At 41.0% G+C, this 16,613-nt stretch overlaps 2 protein-coding genes and 1 long non-coding RNA gene across 8 annotated transcripts in view; 2 read left to right on the top strand and 1 right to left on the bottom strand.

Moving 5' to 3' along the window:
- The window catches only part of zc3hc1 (zinc finger, C3HC-type containing 1), a 26,781-nt gene extending 15,302 nt beyond the window's left edge, over positions 1-11,479 (top strand). For 3 of the 5 annotated variants that reach the window (XM_069909330.1, XM_069909328.1, XM_069909329.1), the window contains one exon: positions 657-2,762. In XM_069909330.1, the coding sequence (XP_069765431.1) occupies positions 657-725 (69 nt within the window). In that variant the 3' untranslated portion in view covers positions 726-2,762. Of the gene's footprint in view, positions 1-656; positions 2,763-7,573; positions 10,630-11,232 lie in introns of those variants that run through there. The other 2 variants (XR_011348222.1, XR_011348221.1) reach the window with 2 other exon arrangements.
- LOC138748707 (uncharacterized) lies at positions 1,812-16,613 on the bottom strand. Its single transcript, XR_011348223.1, has 2 exons — positions 16,132-16,613; positions 1,812-1,993 (listed from the first exon to the last, which is right to left on the bottom strand). It is a non-coding gene; the product is annotated as an uncharacterized lncRNA (long non-coding RNA).
- The window catches only part of ube2h (ubiquitin-conjugating enzyme E2H (UBC8 homolog, yeast)), a 58,348-nt gene continuing 57,172 nt past the window's right edge, over positions 15,438-16,613 (top strand). Inside the window, exon 1 of one of the 2 annotated variants that reach the window (XM_069909338.1) lies at positions 15,438-15,930. In XM_069909338.1, coding sequence (XP_069765439.1) covers positions 15,878-15,930 — 53 coding nt within the window. In that variant the 5' untranslated portion in view covers positions 15,438-15,877. The remainder of the gene's footprint in view (positions 15,931-16,613) is intronic. The other variant, XM_069909336.1, reaches the window with a different exon arrangement.

The raw sequence follows: 16,613 nt of genomic DNA, 5'->3' as shown, positions 1-16,613 counted from the left end.
ATTTTCTACCACTACTCTCTGACACCTCCCATCCAACCATTGCTGAATCCATTTCACTACCTCCTTATTTATACCTAATGTCTCCACCTTTTTTCCTAACCTCCTGTGGGGAACTTTGTCAAAAGCTTTACTAAAGTCTAAATAGACAACATCCACAGCTTTCCCTTCATCAACCTTTTTTTGTAACTCAATCAGGTTTGTCAAGCATGATCTACCCCTGGCAAAACCATGCTGATTACTCCCTATCAATCCCTGTACCTCCAAATATTTGTAAATACCATCCCTCAGAACACTTTCCATCAACTTATCCACCACAGACGTCACAGGCCTATAATTCCCAGGTTTATATTTGGACCCTTTCTTAAATAACGGAACCACATGCGCCACCCTCCAATCCTTTGGCACTACCCCCGTGACCAGTGACATCCTAAATATCTCTGTTAATGGCCCCACTATCTGTCCACAAGCCTCCCTGAGTGTCCTCAACTTTAGGCGCCTCCTTGCTCTTCCCTAAAACTACCCGAAAATTAACAGAGTTATGATCACTAGACCCAATTTGTTCTCCAACATTAATGTCCGATACCTGACCTAGCTCATTCCCTAACAGGAGATCTAGTATTACGCCGTCCTGTTCATACATTTTCTTTCATGGTTAGTCTCTTTCAGAAAAATCGAAGAAAGTCTTCCGAATATTCCGGCAGTGGCAAGTCCCATGTTCTGTATAGTGGGAGTCCTCCGTGAAAGGCGGCAGAGGTGCAGCATCCTTGACAGAAAAAGGGAGAAAGAAATGTCTTGATGTCCACTTGGTTTTGCCTCCTCCACATCCAATGGATTGAGTAGATGGTTGCTCTGAATGCTTCCTGCTGGTACAGTCTTCAGATCTTTTTGTATCAACTGACAGATTTAAAATGATCTCCGGGTTTCTTTTAAAAATCCTCAAAATCAGAAAAATGTTGCATAAAAGAATGGAACTGGTCTACGTTTAACATGTCCTTAGGTGCAACCCACACAGGAGGGACCTACCTTCACTGATTCATGTCTCCACTTAATTGGTAAACACTTTCTTTTGGTTTTGCATACACTAAAACTCCACAGCAGTTTGAATAATGATTGCTTTTTCTAATCTCGTTTATCATTTTTGTTTTGTTGTGCTCTGGTTTGTTTTAATTCTGTGATAATTGCCCCTGTAACCCAATGAAAAGTTGCCATAGTGCCTTTGTGGTTGAAGGGAATGTGGCATGAACATCAAATGTAGGTTAGAAAGACAGTTTGGCCTGGGTGTGAAAGTAAATTTTAAAAATACAGAAACAAGAGAAACCTATTCTACCTGTTGAGGATATTTTGCCGTTCAGTGATATCATAGCTGAGAAAACAGGAGTTACAATGCTAAGTTTAGGGAAGGAATTATGGACTGATTAATATACTGCTTTGATTTGGATAAGACTACAGGATAAATACAGGTAGCCTGTGTACTTCCTTCAGTGCCCTTCACTGTACCCCCACTTTATGAGCCATATCAAACACAATGATGGAGGAGAGATTGGTGGAGCCAAGATTGTCAAACACACATTCCAATGAGAAAGTAACAAGAGGGGAAAATGCTAGGTTAAAGAAATACAGTGTGGTTTCTAACACCACAACTGTGTAATCAATTGTAACACTTTGCAGTGTAGAAGGCCATTCAACCCATTAGAACTATGTCAGGAAAAAGCTATCTGACTAATTTCACTTCCTGGCTCTTTTCCCATAGCCTTGTCAATTCCCTTTGGAAGCTGGATTGCATCTACTACCACCACTATTTAGGCACTCCATTCCTGATCATACAATTTTATTTCAAGCACGTTTTTTTAAAAATCTCGCATCTAGTTCTTCCATCAGGACCTGGTTTCTAACCCATCTGCCTGATCCTCTGCCTGGTTGTTCTGTCCCTCGCTGCTCTACTCTGCCCCTTCATGGTACAAACTTCACAGCATCAGTGAGAACAGGACTCCTCCTGCAAAGAAAAAATAAAGCAGATTCAAATGAAAGAGAAAACACTGATTTGTAACTGAAACCTATGGGGAGTACAGATAGCAAAAGTTCACCTCGAGTTCATAAGCTGTTTTTAACAATGTCCTTTGAACTTCATGAATAGTTTCAGTGTTGAGGATCAGTTACACAAGCCAGTCATAAGACAGCCCTTGCTCATGTAATAGGAACCAGAACTCTTTGGTGCCCTCCTCACATGTCCTCAATTTATAGAAGCATTCACTGCCTCCTTGCTGCTGTCAAGCTGTGAGTAGCACAACATTTGGTGCTGCTGCTTCACTGTGACTCCACTGTGTGGAGTTTGCTCTTTCTCCCTCGCCTGCATGGTTTCCCTTGTTTCCTCCCACATCGTTTTGGTGTACTGGTAAGTTGATGTAAACTTACCTGGTGTCAATAAATGGCAAAAGAATAAAAAGGAAGTTGCTCGGTATGTGGGAAGGAATAGGTTACAGGGAAATAAGGAAGAAAGGGACTAATGGGAAATCCAATGTCTCCTGTACAATAATCTGTAAATAATTAAATATCCCCAATTGAACAGTTCTTGAATGACTGCAGATTTTAGAATCACTCAGTATATTCAAGATGAGTTTGTTGTCATCTGATTGCACAAGTACAACCCGACGAAACAGCATTCTCCAGTCCTCGGTGCAAAATACGCAGATTCATAGCACACATACAGACAATATATATGCACCATAAAATTTCATACATACAAATAAATCTTGTTTCATAAATATGAGAGTCTCGAATGGTGAGTGTGAGCAGTTCCTTTAGTCGTTCAGCGTTCACACAGATGTTAGTCTGTTAGATGACTAGAATAGCAGTCAAATGACCGGTGAAAAGATAATGCAAGCAAATGCCTGTCCTCCTGTCCACCCCCAATCTGACCCTCTACCTGCAAATTAGCATTATACATACTACACTGTTCCTGACAGCTCTGGTGCAGGCTATGATTACTGTGGGGGATGCAAAATGATTCACTGAAGAGAATTTAGATAGCACACAAGGGGGAAAAGAATGGAAGGTTATTCAGGTAGTCTGAGATGAATAAGGATGAGCAGAGACTTTGTGGATCATTTTTTTTCTTTGGCTTGGCTTCGCGGACGAAGATTTATGGAGGGGGTAAAAGTCCACGTCAGCTGCAGGCTCGTTTGTGGCTGACAAGTCCGATGCGGGACAGGCAGACACGGTTGCAGCGGCTGCAGGGGAAAATTGGTTGGTTGGGGTTGGGTGTTGGGTTTTTCCTCCTTTGCCTTTTGTCAGTGAGGTGGGCTCTGCGGTCTTCTTCAAAGGAGGTTGCTGCCCGCCAAACTGTGAGGCGCCAAGATGCACGGTTTGAGGCGATATCAGCCCACTGGCGGTGGTCAATGTGGCAGGCACCAAGAGATTTCTTTAGGCAGTCCTTGTACCTTTTCTTTGGTGCACCTCTGTCACGGTGGCCAGTGGAGAGCTCGCCATATAACACGATCTTGGGAAGGCGATGGTCCTCCATTCTGGAGACGTGACCCATCCAGCGCAGCTGGATCTTCAGCAGCGTGGACTCGATGCTGTCGACCTCTGCCATCTCGAGTACTTCGATGTTAGGGATGAAAGCGCTCCAATGGATGTTGAGGATGGAGCGGAGACAACGCTGGTGGAAGCGTTCTAGGAGCCGTAGGTGATGCCGGTAGAGGACCCATGATTCGGAGCCGAACAGGAGTGTGGGTATGACAACGGCTCTGTATACGCTTATCTTTGTGAGGTTTTTCAGTTGGTTGTTTTTCCAGACTCTTTTGTGTAGTCTTCCAAAGGCGCTATTTGCCTTGGCGAGTCTGTTGTCTATCTCATTGTCGATCCTTGCATCTGATGAAATGGTGCAGCCGAGATAGGTAAACTGGTTGACCGATTTGAGTTTTGTGTGCCCGATGGAGATGTGGGGGGGCTGGTAGTTTGTGGATCATAAATACTAGTATAAGCCCAAGACCTCTCTGCGCCATGTGTTTGAGATAGAATTAGGCATCGTCCTACAAAACCGTCCAATGTTTATATTATAAAGCAGCAGAATATTAAACAGTGCAGTATGAGATGGAACAATTAACATATAACATATAACCATATAACAATTACAGTACGGAAACAGGCCATGTTGGCCCTTCTAGTCCGCACCAAGTTGTGAAACTCCAACTAGTTCCACCTACCTACTCCCTGCCCATAACCCTCCAACCCCCTCACATCCATGTATTCATCTAACCTCTTCTTAAAAGACAGAATTGACCCTGCCACAACTGCCTCTTTGGGAAGGTCATTCCACTCAGCCACCACTCTCTTATATTACTTATAAAGTTTTTCCCCCTAACCCTAACCCTTAACTTATGACCCCTTGTTCCAATCTCCCCTAACCTCAGGGGAAAGAGCCTATTCACATTGACTCTATCTATTCCTTTCATAATTTTAAATACCTCTATCAAATCTCCTCTTAACCTTCTACACTCCATTGAATAAAATCCTAGTCCACTCAATCTTTCCCCTTATTTTAGATACTGCAATCCAGGCAACATTTTAGGAAACCTTCTTTGCACCCTCTCTACCTTATATTTATATCCTTCCTATATGACATTAATATTCCTCTGGCTTGACATAAGAAATCATTCTTTTTATCATACAGTGATCCTGGAAGGGTCTTGAACTTCTGGCTTGGTCTATAACAGTTCCCTCCCACAGTCAAATACCTTGCTGACATTTTACTTATTTGGAGGGATTTCTACATGATTTCCTCAAAAGCAAGGCCCATGTTCTGTTTAAATATATGAAAAACGACAGAGGTGCAGCATCTTTGATTGGGCTCCAATATCCTAACCTGGAAGATCAACTGTGATCATGTACCTTTAAACTTGGATTATTGAAGTGAAAGGGGAATATAGAAAATAAACATTAAAACAACTTGTTGACTTTATGCATTAGGGCAATGAATCCAACAATGGTGCAGAAAACTGTTCTAATAAGTTGTTTGGAGGGCTTTACCCCACTGCTCTAACCAATTACTGCCAGATCATAAATCCAAACAAACTTGCTTATTTTCATTCTGCTCTCTGTATGATGTTAGACAACATTTTCAAATACCATGTCAGGTTAGAAATATATTCATAATTACAAATGTGACATATTGGTACAATCACAAACCATTACAGTAAATCAATAGTTTAACCCACATGCTTCTATCAATGTCACTTTCTCCTCACTTTAACCAATTTGGTGCTGATGAGTCATTGGTACCATAATTATTGCCAAGGTGTCTATTGAAGGATAGAGTTATATCCAAGCCTTATTGTGCATCCATCACCATCTTCAGCTACTTAAATAATGACCTTGCATCTATCAGAATGGCTCACGCTGGGATGCTCTTTAAGGATAGCTTTATTGAATTCCATTACAACACCTCATAATAATGCACATTTTGCCCATGTGTGGAAACTATTTCCAACAAGATGAAGTCTAACCACTTCCATCTGACATTTAAAGCAGTTACAGTTGTTGAATTATTGTTAGCATTACACTGTGAGTGACTTTTAAACAGAAACAAATGGATAAACACAGTGCTACGGCTCTGGAACAAGGCAAAGAGAGGTTGGATTTGTGCAACTGCACTCTCCCAAGCCCTTTCTCCCAAGCCCTTCCACCATCTACAAGTGACAAGTCAGGAAAGAACAAGATTAAATGATGCAGTTCGGGCAAAGGTCCTAGAGTTGAGAAGCATCTTCCATTTCTCAAAAGTAATTCTTAACCCCAAGACGAAAATGACCAAGCAAATCCTCACAACTTGGATAAAATAGAGAACCAGGTTGTACTGTACAATTCAATCCAATCTGAATGTTTCATCAGAATGTAGTCAGTTTCAAGTTGAGTTGCCAGGCTCTGACCAACAGACTCCCATACATTGAGCTGCATTGTTATAATTTAAGTGAACTCAGTAATCAATTTGTGTATAGCAAAGGTCAATATTGAATTAAAAAGAACCTGGTTTAGTTGTTTGTTGAGGATGGATTTTCGAGCATCTTTCCAGGAGAATCAATTGCTGATCTTTCAAAAATGCAGTCAAACATTTATCCCAGATCAAATAAAGGATAACAAAGAAACGGGTCATTTGGCTAACACATAGTTCCTGCTATTGTGCTTCTTTTGAACTTCTTCACCCAGTTCTCTCAGCATAGCCCCTTATCCCTTCATATGTTTACCTTGTTTGCTTGTAAATGCAATTGCACCATTTACCTCAACTGTTTCCAATGTCAGTGAATTTCACATTCTCATCACTCTTAAGTCATTATCTATTTAGCTAAATTTCCATGGTCATTTTTTACTCTAGGATGTGCAGCGCCAATAAGGGTCCCATAAGCAACAGTGTGTTAATGGCCTAATAATCTGATTTAGCTCCATTGGTTGAAAGATAAATGTTGGTCAGAACTAAAATAGACTCCCCTGAATTTCTTCAAAGAATGTTAATGGCGGGTGGGGGGGGGGGGGGGCGGTGGGATGGGACATATGTATTATGTATGTTTCTACTTTGTATTTTATTGTGTTTTAAATTTAAAAAAAAATTTTCATGGGATCTTCATAAGGGAGGTGGTAATAAGTAATGTGAAAGTGCCTTAAGTGATGCAGTTCTGAAGTGAGAGCTTTGTCTCTGGAAAAGGAAAAGTTTAAGGTTTAGATGCTATCTAGTATCCATTAAATGTTTTTGGAGATAGGAAAACTGATTAATATCAGGGGACTGGGAAAGTCGATCAGCAAATTGTATATATGATCTCAGAAAGGGATATTTGTTAAACATCCCCCTGCGGAAAATAATGGTATATCTTGTGGTATTTTGATGCTTAGATTCCATGACCTTAAATGCTGTAATTAGGTACACATCATTGAAGCATAGAAGGGGGTGGAATGCTTTAACTTTTATATTTAAATGTTCTTCATGAGAATAGATTAAAATAATTTTTTGTCAATAAAGATGATCTGAAATTTGAAATGTAACACCAAAGAGAATTAAAACAAGATGTTGCATTTGTTTCTTCAGAGACATCAAGTGTCTGTGGATTCTGCCAATTCTTCTCGTGCTTCTTGCATTCCTGTAACCTCTATATCTGTTCAAAGTTCCTCATTATGTTGAATATTTATCACATATTTTGTTTATATTTTATTTAATCCTTAAATACCCTTGGCATTGTTTGAATTAACAGATTCCTTAGATGAGAATTAATTTCTTGATTTGGGTTATTTATGCAAAGATTCGAAACCCCTGATCTCATCAGCACCAAATACTTAAATAATGGGGAATAGGTTAAGCTATCAATTAGTGATCAGGAAGGGCAATGGACACCAAGTTTGTATTTTAAGAGTTTAAAGAAAAGTCAATAAAAAAATGGACAATGGATTAAATTGAAAAAAAATCAAATATCTTTCTTCTTCGCTGTCCTGATTCTATATGTGATACAGAAAAATGAATGCAACTGGGGTAGTTTTAATGAGATTACATGAATCAACTCAAAATCTGAACTTTTATTTATTAATTTCTCAGTACCCAAGGGTCAATCGCAAGCATTTATTGTCCATCTTTCATTGCTCTTGAGAAAATAGCGACAAGCCAGTAACGATGAAGTCCCACCGATATACTTTCAAGTCAAGATGATATGCTATATAGGTGGAAATGCTTATGTGTGCTTGCTGCCCGTCTCCTTCTTGGTGGGAAGAATTGGAAATTTAGGGAGTTGCAGTCAGAATAACCAAGGTGAGTAACATCAGTTTGTTTTGTAGATATATACATTGCAAGCACTGTGTGCCAGTATGTTAGGGATTGAATGGTAAGTGAAGTGGATGGAGGACAAATCAAGTGTACTCTTTATCCTAGATGGCATTAAGTTTCTTGAGAGTCATTGGAGCTGCACTCATCCAGACACGTGGTGATGATTCCATCAAGCTCCTCTCTTGTACCTTGTAAATGGTGAATTGGCTTTGGGACGTTGAGCAGCTGAGTCAGTTCCTGCAGGATAATTAGCCTCTGCTCTTGTATATGGGTGGTTGAGTTAGTTTTTTGATCAATGGTGATCTCCAGAATGCTGATAATGGGCTCATTGAAATATCAACAGTTGGTTGCTAGCTCCCTCTTGTTGCAGTTATCATAGTCTGATTCTTTGGTCATTTAGAGGTTTAAGATACCCATATACGTTGGCGTACAAGATGGTATTTGAACCTTAAAAATGTCACCCCAAAACCATGGTTGTCTTATACACCAAGTATAAAATCTGACCATAAAACTCCTTCAGTTCTACCTCTAAATATTTTTCAACTGAAACTTAAGTTTGGGAAGCTGGATTGATGGTAATGTTATATTAGAAGAATAAAAATGTATTATAAACCTGTCTAACGTACCTTAAAATAACAGCACAGCAAATGAAGCTAACAGCATACACCAGTTGCATTTCTAACAGCTGACAAACAGCGAAGACTCAGCGCTTCCCTGTGGGGTCCAGCCACCAGTCCAACTACCATGAGCTCTGTCCAGGCTTTTAATAGCCTGTTAAAGGAGCCAATGGTGATTTATTTTAAAATATGCTAATAAAATTTAAACCTTTAATAGGTAATTTGCTTTTAAAATATTGTGACAGCATCACTCCACTGGTCAGTGGGATGGCTGGTAATGGACTAAGCTCTCAGCGTTAAGTGCCATTTGGAGTAGTCTTATACAGTGATTTTAGCTCAAAACCTACTTTTTAAGTGGAAATTCTGGGGGTCGCCTTATATGCTGACATCTATGGTACTTGCATCATTGTCCAGGATCCTTACAAGTATGTTCAAAGTTCACTGACATCACAGGATGTCACCTGCTTTACAACAATGAATGATACATAATATTATCGGCCTAGCTTTATTCAGCTTCTAACCAAACTGAATTTGTTAGTTTCAAGTTACATTGTCTTTGTCAAGTGAACCTTTTATTAATTTGTTGCTTTGAATATGATTTTGCATACATAAAAACACCTCTCCCTTTTTCAATGTCTTTATTTCCATTTTTATTCCAATTTGATGTAGGAGTCGACCAATTTTGAGGTAAAGCCACAACTTTTATTCAGTGTAAATAATTCCGTTTAATGAGGTAGCTCATTAAATGGATTGTTCTGTGTTGTCCACACTCTGTTTCATCTGGTTTATTTGGCAGTGCAATGACCAAACTAAGCTACAAATGAAATAAATTGGCAGTTGTGAAAAAAAATATTTTTTCCATGATTCTTGTACAGATAGTTACAAAATACATTAAGTCATGCCATGAGGCCTGTCCACGCTAATCCTACTTCCCTACATATTCCTCTTTGCTTTTCCTATCTCAGAACGCATCTAAAAGCCTTTTAAATGTTGTAATTGTCAGCTCTTTCCAGATAGTGGGGAGGGTTTTGCCTGTGATGTCCTGGGCTGTATCCACTAGGTTTTGGAGGGCTTTATGCTCAGGGGCATTGTTGTTCCCATACCAGTCCATGATGCAGCTGATCAGCACACTTTCCACCACATCTCTGTAGAAATTTGCCAGGGTTTCTGGTGTCATACTAAACCTCCACAAACTCCTGAGGAAGTAGAGGTGCTGACGTGCTTTCTTCATGATGTCATTGGTGTGTTGGATCCAGGAAAGATCCTTTGAGATAGTGATTCCCAAGAACCTAAATTTTGTCACCCTCTCCACCTCTGATCTCCCAATGATCTCCCAACAATCACTGGATTGTATACCTCTGGTTTTCCTTTCCTGAAGTCAACAATCAGGTCCTTAGTTTTAGTGACATTGAGTGGAAGGTGGTTGTGTCACCATTCAGCCAAGTTTTCAATCTATCCCCTTCCTTTATACAACCCACTACCATGGTATTATCGGCAAATTTGTAGATGGTATTATTGTCATTCTGAACTACACAGTCATACTTGTAAAATGAGTAGAGCAGCGGCTAAGAACACAGCCTTCTTCATTTCCTACATTACACAATACACTCATGAAAGCTTGGGTATATGGGGCGTTCTGGATAAAGCAGTAAATAAATTCAATTTCTTCTGCATTTGTGGACTTTAAGTAATTTTATAACGTTTGTTTAGGTGCCTTGCTGTTCGGCATGGGCAATCATGTCTCTCTATGCTTCACTATCTCTGACCCTCCGAATTGTAGTAGTTGCCTCCTCTGTTTCTAACCATGGTATTAATCCATCTTTTATTTTCATTCTCTATCTACATCTGCTACTTTTTCCTTCCAGCTTTCCAGATGGAACCAAATGTTCTAATGTATCTCTTTGCTTGATGTTTCCAAAGAATTTTATCGCTGTTTTATGATTCTGTTAAATCATGTACGTTTTGTTTTAGTTCTTCGTAGAATTTTGTTTGTTATCCTGTCCAAATATGATATGCACAACATTCTTCTGAGAAACCACATCTCTGCTGCATGATTCTTTTTTCCATGGCATTTGTGATGGTCCATGACTTGCAGCCATACATCAATATAGGAAGAATGTAGCAGCTGAGAATTCTGTGGTGGATGTCAATTGCTACTTTCTTGTTCATTAGGATGTTTCTCATGTTTTTCCATAAAAGCTGTTCTTGCCGTTACTATTCTTGCTTTTCTGTTTATTTTGCATTGCCCATCAGAAGTTTCCTGTGATCCAAGGTACTTGAAGTTGTAAAGGTTAAAAGTTCCATTATTGTCATGCAAACTACATTTAGAATGTATATGAAATTCTTTAACTTCGGTCTACCATAAAGCAGACAGAGAATCGCCATTTTGTCCAGCACCCCTCACACTTGTAAACTTGTTTTAGGATTTCATTTCCCAATATGATCCTATAATTTGGAATATCACGTTTCTTTGATAATACCATTATTTCAGTTTTCTCTTTGTTTAAAGTTAGGCCAAATCTTTCGCTCTCTGTGTTGATGGTAGATACTAATTTCTGTAAATTTACTTCACTGTTTGTAACGTATCATCTGCAGAGCAGAGGTTGTTGATATTGTGTCCTCTTATACTTATTCCAGGTAGGTTTTGTATGGTTCTCATGATGTTTTCAAATCCAGGGAGAATACAACCCTGTCTGACTCCTCGCTTTATTGGCTGATATTCCCCATTCTCGTGTTCCATCCATATGGCTGCACTTTGTTGCCTGTAGAGATTCCTGATTATTCTTAGATCTTTTCCATCTCTATTTATATTTTTAGGCATTTTCACGATGACTTGGTGTTTCACTGTGTCAAAGGGTTTTGTGTCGTCAATGAAACAGAAATATAGGCCTTGTACTTCTAGACTTTTTGATGATATTCCCTCGCCTTCGACAAAACCCTTCACTGAGCTCTGGTTTAATTTTGTTTCTTACTGTGAGCGTGATGAGTTTTTGTGAGGTAGCTCATTAAACGGATTGTTCTGTTGTCCACACTCTGTTTCATCTGGTTTATTTGGCAGTGCAATGAATACTGTCTTTAAACGATTTTCTGGTATTTTGCCATTGTTATATATTCTATTCCATATGATCGCTAATTTCTCTTCTAGAGCTTCAATTTTATAAAAAATTGCTTTAATGCTCATTTCATTTCCACATTTATTTACCATCCTTCAAGATTTAATTTATTATCATAGTAATAAAACAGTGTCATATTACATGAATTTTTTTTGCCTGCTGAAAGGCAGACAGTCAGACTTGCAGTCAGAGAGAGAGAAGCAAAAGAGAGGCCCCCCCCCCCCCCCCCCAGAGTCACTGAGTGTCCATAGATTTGCCTTCAGCTACACAGAGTTCAGTCCAAACCATTGACATCTCCAGCTTTAGATCCGAAACTCCAACATGGTCAGGAACCCTTCAGTGCTCTCCACCCTTCCTCACATCCCGGTTCCAATATCTGGCACCCCTCCAACCAGTTCGAGCCAGTCTCCAGCAGTCTGCAGCCTGGCACAAGTCTCCCGAAAACAATCTCCAGCAGCCCACAGCTACCGCAGGTTCATCACTTCGAGTCTCCAGCAGCCCTTTCCATGCACTGGTCCCTCAGCCACAGAATTCCCTCACTGGTCCGAAGCCATGGTCACTGTCCTCATGGGTCATCTTCTCAGCTTCTTCCTCTCAGTCAGAGTGTGATCTTCCCACCCTCTAGTCCTCCACTTCTCCAGATTCTGCACCCCCTCGTTGCTACCGATTAATACGCACCGCCATCTTGGCTACAAACCCCAAGATCGCAGGATTTCAAATAATACCACCATCAGTTACCTGACCAGGCCGTAGAAAGCCCTACTTTATCTGTTGAAACCTGCTAACTCGATTAATAACTAGTTCAGTCAAACCATATCTCCCGTCAGGCTTTACTACTCTAAAGCACATGCCTTGTCGATACATCTTTACATAATTTTGGAATAATTGGTACCTTTCTCTTGAGTTGTGACTGCAGAAAGTGACACACTTGCACATACACCTCCTCTCTCGTCACTATCTGGAGCCCCACATAGTCCTTTCAAGTCAACCTATGATTCACTTGTGTATCCGAGGGAGTCATCTGCTGCATCAAGATCAAAATATTGATTATATTTCTTTATTTTTGCTTTATACCCCTGAAAAAGGTAGTGGACACAGCTGAGGACACCACAGGTAAAACCCTCCCCACCATTGAAATATCAGCAGGAAACGCTGCCTTCAGAGAGCAGCAGTAATTATCAAGGATCCACATCACCCAGCACACGCTCTGTTCTTGCTGCTACCATCAGGAAAGAGGTATAGGTGCCACAAGACTTGCTCTTTCAAGTTTAGGAACAGTGGCTACCCCTCCACCATCAGACTCATCAACAACAAATGCAATCTGGGACTCATTTAAGGACTCTTACTTTTGCACATTATTGATTTTTTTTTCTTTCTGTATTGCAGTTTGTTTACAGTTCTTTGCTTACATGTGTATATAGTGTAGTTTTTTTGCACTACCAAAAAGTGGTAATTTTGCCTCGCCTGCAGTAAAAAAAATCTCGGGGTAATATGTGATGTCATGCATGTACTCTGACAATATATCTGAAATCTCAAGCGCTCTGTTTAACCTGCTGAGTTTCTCCATTGTGTTTGTACTTACTCCCTTCCCCAACAAAGGCAAATGAGTAATGCTATTTTTAAAAAATAAAATAATAGTTTTTTTAGAAAATATTATTGAAAAAATTGGAGTCTGCAGACACCATGGTTGAAGTAAAAACACAATGCTGGAAAAGCTCAGCAGATCAAACAGTGTCCTTTATAGAACAAAGATAAAGATACAAATCTAACATTTCAGAGTTGAGCCCTTCAGTATGTCACCGAAGACCATAAAAAAACCTCTACAGGTGTACTGTGGAGAACATTCTGTCTGATTGCCTCACTGTCTGGTATGGAGGTGCCAATGCTCAGAACAAGAAAAAAAAACTCCAATGGGTTGTTAGCTTGGCCTGTGACATCACAGGCACCAGCCTCCACTCCATCGAAGACATCTACAAGAGATGGTGTCTTAAGAAAGCAGCTTCCCGCCTCAGGGACCCAGGCCATGATGCCATCACACTGTTGCCATCAGGGAAAAAGGTACAGGAGCCTGAAGGCAAGCACTCAGCAGCACAAAGCCATCAGATTCCTGAATGAACCAAAGACTCTGCCTTTGACTTCTTGTGTATTATTTTATATTTGTAAAGTGGTTTATATAAAGGCTTGCGCTGTGATGCTGTGGCAAAACAACATATTTTGCGACAATTGATTCTGATTCTTTTAAAAATATTTTTAACATACAAGTTTATAACGAGTTTAACATAAGCATAAATACAGAATTAACAATTACATAATAGTTCATTTGTATACACGACAGCACACGCCAAAAAATTGAAAAAAAAAGATAAAACTACATCAATAATTGCTTGTAATACTTCAAACACATTTAATTGAAATGATCAATGGAACCGTGTTAAACCCATTTGTTATGTTATCAGCCCAGAGGACCTCAAAACTCAGCAGCAATAGATATTCACCAAGACAAATGGTTACTTAAAAAGTTGCTTTTAATTATCTTTATACATGAAAATAGAATCAAACTTTAACATCACTTTCTTAACCCCCCCCCCTTCTAATTCTAAGTGCATGTGTATGTAATGTGTGTGTAAGTTCAGGAAAGTTCTTTGGTTCACAGTCTAATCTCGCTTCTCACTCCTCCAAGTTCACTGGTTGCAGGCAATTCTAATACTGTGCACAGAATTTAACATGTATAAAGTTCACCAAGCTTTGGTGCTTGAAAGGTAAAGGGCTACTGCTCAGCAAGGTTCTTGTCAATTTTCAGAGTGATATTTATTGTTCCAGGACATCTACAACCGATGTACTTCCATCAGTCACCTCAGTTTCTTGCTGACGAAACTTGCCCCGTCAGGGTTTCCAGATGATAACCTCTTTCTTTCAGGTCACCACAGAGTTCTTTTTTGTTTCCCTTATTCCAAGTGAAACATGAGACAGCCAGTCCTCTCCTCTTGCATGGACCACAAGGCCTTTAACCAGGCCATCTTCCAAAATGGGGTTTCCAGCTTGTCCTTTTCCAGTCCCATCTGCTTCTGCTGGCTGTAACTTTGTCTCTCTCAGAGAAAGCCTGCTTCTCTCTCTCTCTCTATCTCTCTGCTTGCAAAACCACATGACCCTCTTAGACAATCTCTTCCAACAAGATCTTTCATCTGTTGTAAACCTTTTGTAAACAACAGTCATTAGTGAAGTCACTTGAGCATTCTTGAAAGCTCTTTCAAAAGCTGTTGAGCCTACCCCTCCAGCATGGGGCAGAGCTCTAGTATTTCAAATAAGATGAAGTGCTTGTATGCAACCTACCTTTCCCAATTTATCTCCCAAAAACATATCTATATGTAAGTTTGCTTTGTGGGATACATTATAAGCTAACAAATGGGTTGCACCGATCATTTCAAATAAATGTTGGATTATTAGTTATTCTGCGAGACTTCACAGCATTTGGCAGAGAGTCCAAATTTGGAGAAGGAAATAACTTGGAAAAGGAATTACAATGAAATTCAACTGAGGATAAAAAAAAGCTTTATTGACTAATCTGAAATGACATTATAATATAGTGCAAACATATCAAGATGAAAGATTAATGCAGGGTTATTATGAGTTAGGAGAAAGAGCGCATAAGGTTTGAGCTTGGCAATGAAAGACTGACCAGGCAGGCATCAAGAACTAGAAACGTTGAGTTGATCAAAAATAAACTACAAATCCCAGAAGGCTTTTCGAGGAGGGGGGCGGTGAAGCACGTACAGCGACGCTGACAAATAACAACGTCACGGGTGAGTGTCGGAGAGAAGATTCAGGATCAGAGAAGAGTTCGGAGAGAGAGAGAGAGGTGGTAAAGGAAAAGAGGGAGAGGGAGGGGGGAAGTGCGAGAGGAGGAGGAGGAGGAGGAGGGTGGTGCCGGTGGGATCGCCGTGTGAGGAGAGGGGCCAAAACAAACAGCCGCCATCACAGAGCGCGCTCGCTCGTTCAAGTGAAGCTCGCAGACGGGGCAGAGGAGCAGCTCGCAGGCCGGCCAGGACAAAGTGGCGTCGTCCGAGTGAAGAGCGCGAGAGCGGGGAGTGGAAGCCCGTCCGGCGCCTCCCCCCGTCTCGCGGGCCGATAAATAGATACATCTTCCCCCCCCCCCTCCCCAACCCAACCCCCCGCGAAGGGGAGCCCGCGCCTCGATTCCACCTGAGAGAGTTTGCTTGTGGTTCTGTGTTGTGCACCCGGGGAGGAGGTGGTGGTGGAGGAGAGGGGAGAGGAGGAGGAGGGGGGGCTTCGGAGGAAAAGACAGGCCCAGCCGAGGATTGAACAGCCAGCTCGCCCTCAACACCATCGCCATGTCCTCCCCGAGCCCTGGGAAGAGACGGATGGACACCGACGTGGTTAAACTGTATCCTTCAGACAAGCGAAGGTCCCCGCGGAGGGGCTTCACTTCTCTCTCTCTCTCTCTCTCTCCAACCCCCCCCCCCCTTCCTTCTTTGTCTCGCCTCTTAATTCTCCTGTCAACTGCGCCGTTTGTTTGCACTGCAGGCGGATTTCTTTCATGTCATGGTATTTTCTATCTCCAGGTACTCATGAGACGATAACTGACCTGGTGGGTTTTCTTTCAAAAACGTTTGTCTGGCTTTAATCCCTTGTCTCAGAAGCTGGTGTGATGGTGTGACGGGTTTCTGGGGGTGTTCCCCTTTTATTTTGAAGTTTCCTGACTCTCCAAGTCGACCTTTCTTTTTGTGTGTGTGTGGTGGTGGTGGTTTGATCGGTATTTAAGGAATGAGTTCGGAATTTGCAACAGGATCCCGGTTTTATTTTGTCTGGTTGCAGTGTCAAAGGGCCTGTCGGGCCTGTACCTTGTGAGGGGATCTAGCCCTGTTCTTTTTATTTTCCCCTGTGGGTGATGTGGTTTGGTTGAAAGTCAGAAATAATAGTGTGTCACTGGATGGTTTATGATGATCAATCTCCCCCCCCTCCCCATCACACACAAAAAAAACCCCCTTGTTTGTGTGTGTTTCAGCGACAAAAGAGGTTGGGGATTGTCTGACGTCGTTTGTTTGCAGGGTATTTTTGGCTTGTTGA

This window comes from Narcine bancroftii, chromosome 13, assembly GCF_036971445.1.
Source record: "Narcine bancroftii isolate sNarBan1 chromosome 13, sNarBan1.hap1, whole genome shotgun sequence".
Lineage (NCBI taxonomy): Eukaryota > Metazoa > Chordata > Chondrichthyes > Torpediniformes > Narcinidae > Narcine > Narcine bancroftii.
Note: the sequence above shows the minus strand (reverse complement) of the source record. Positions and strands in the feature narration are given on the sequence as shown.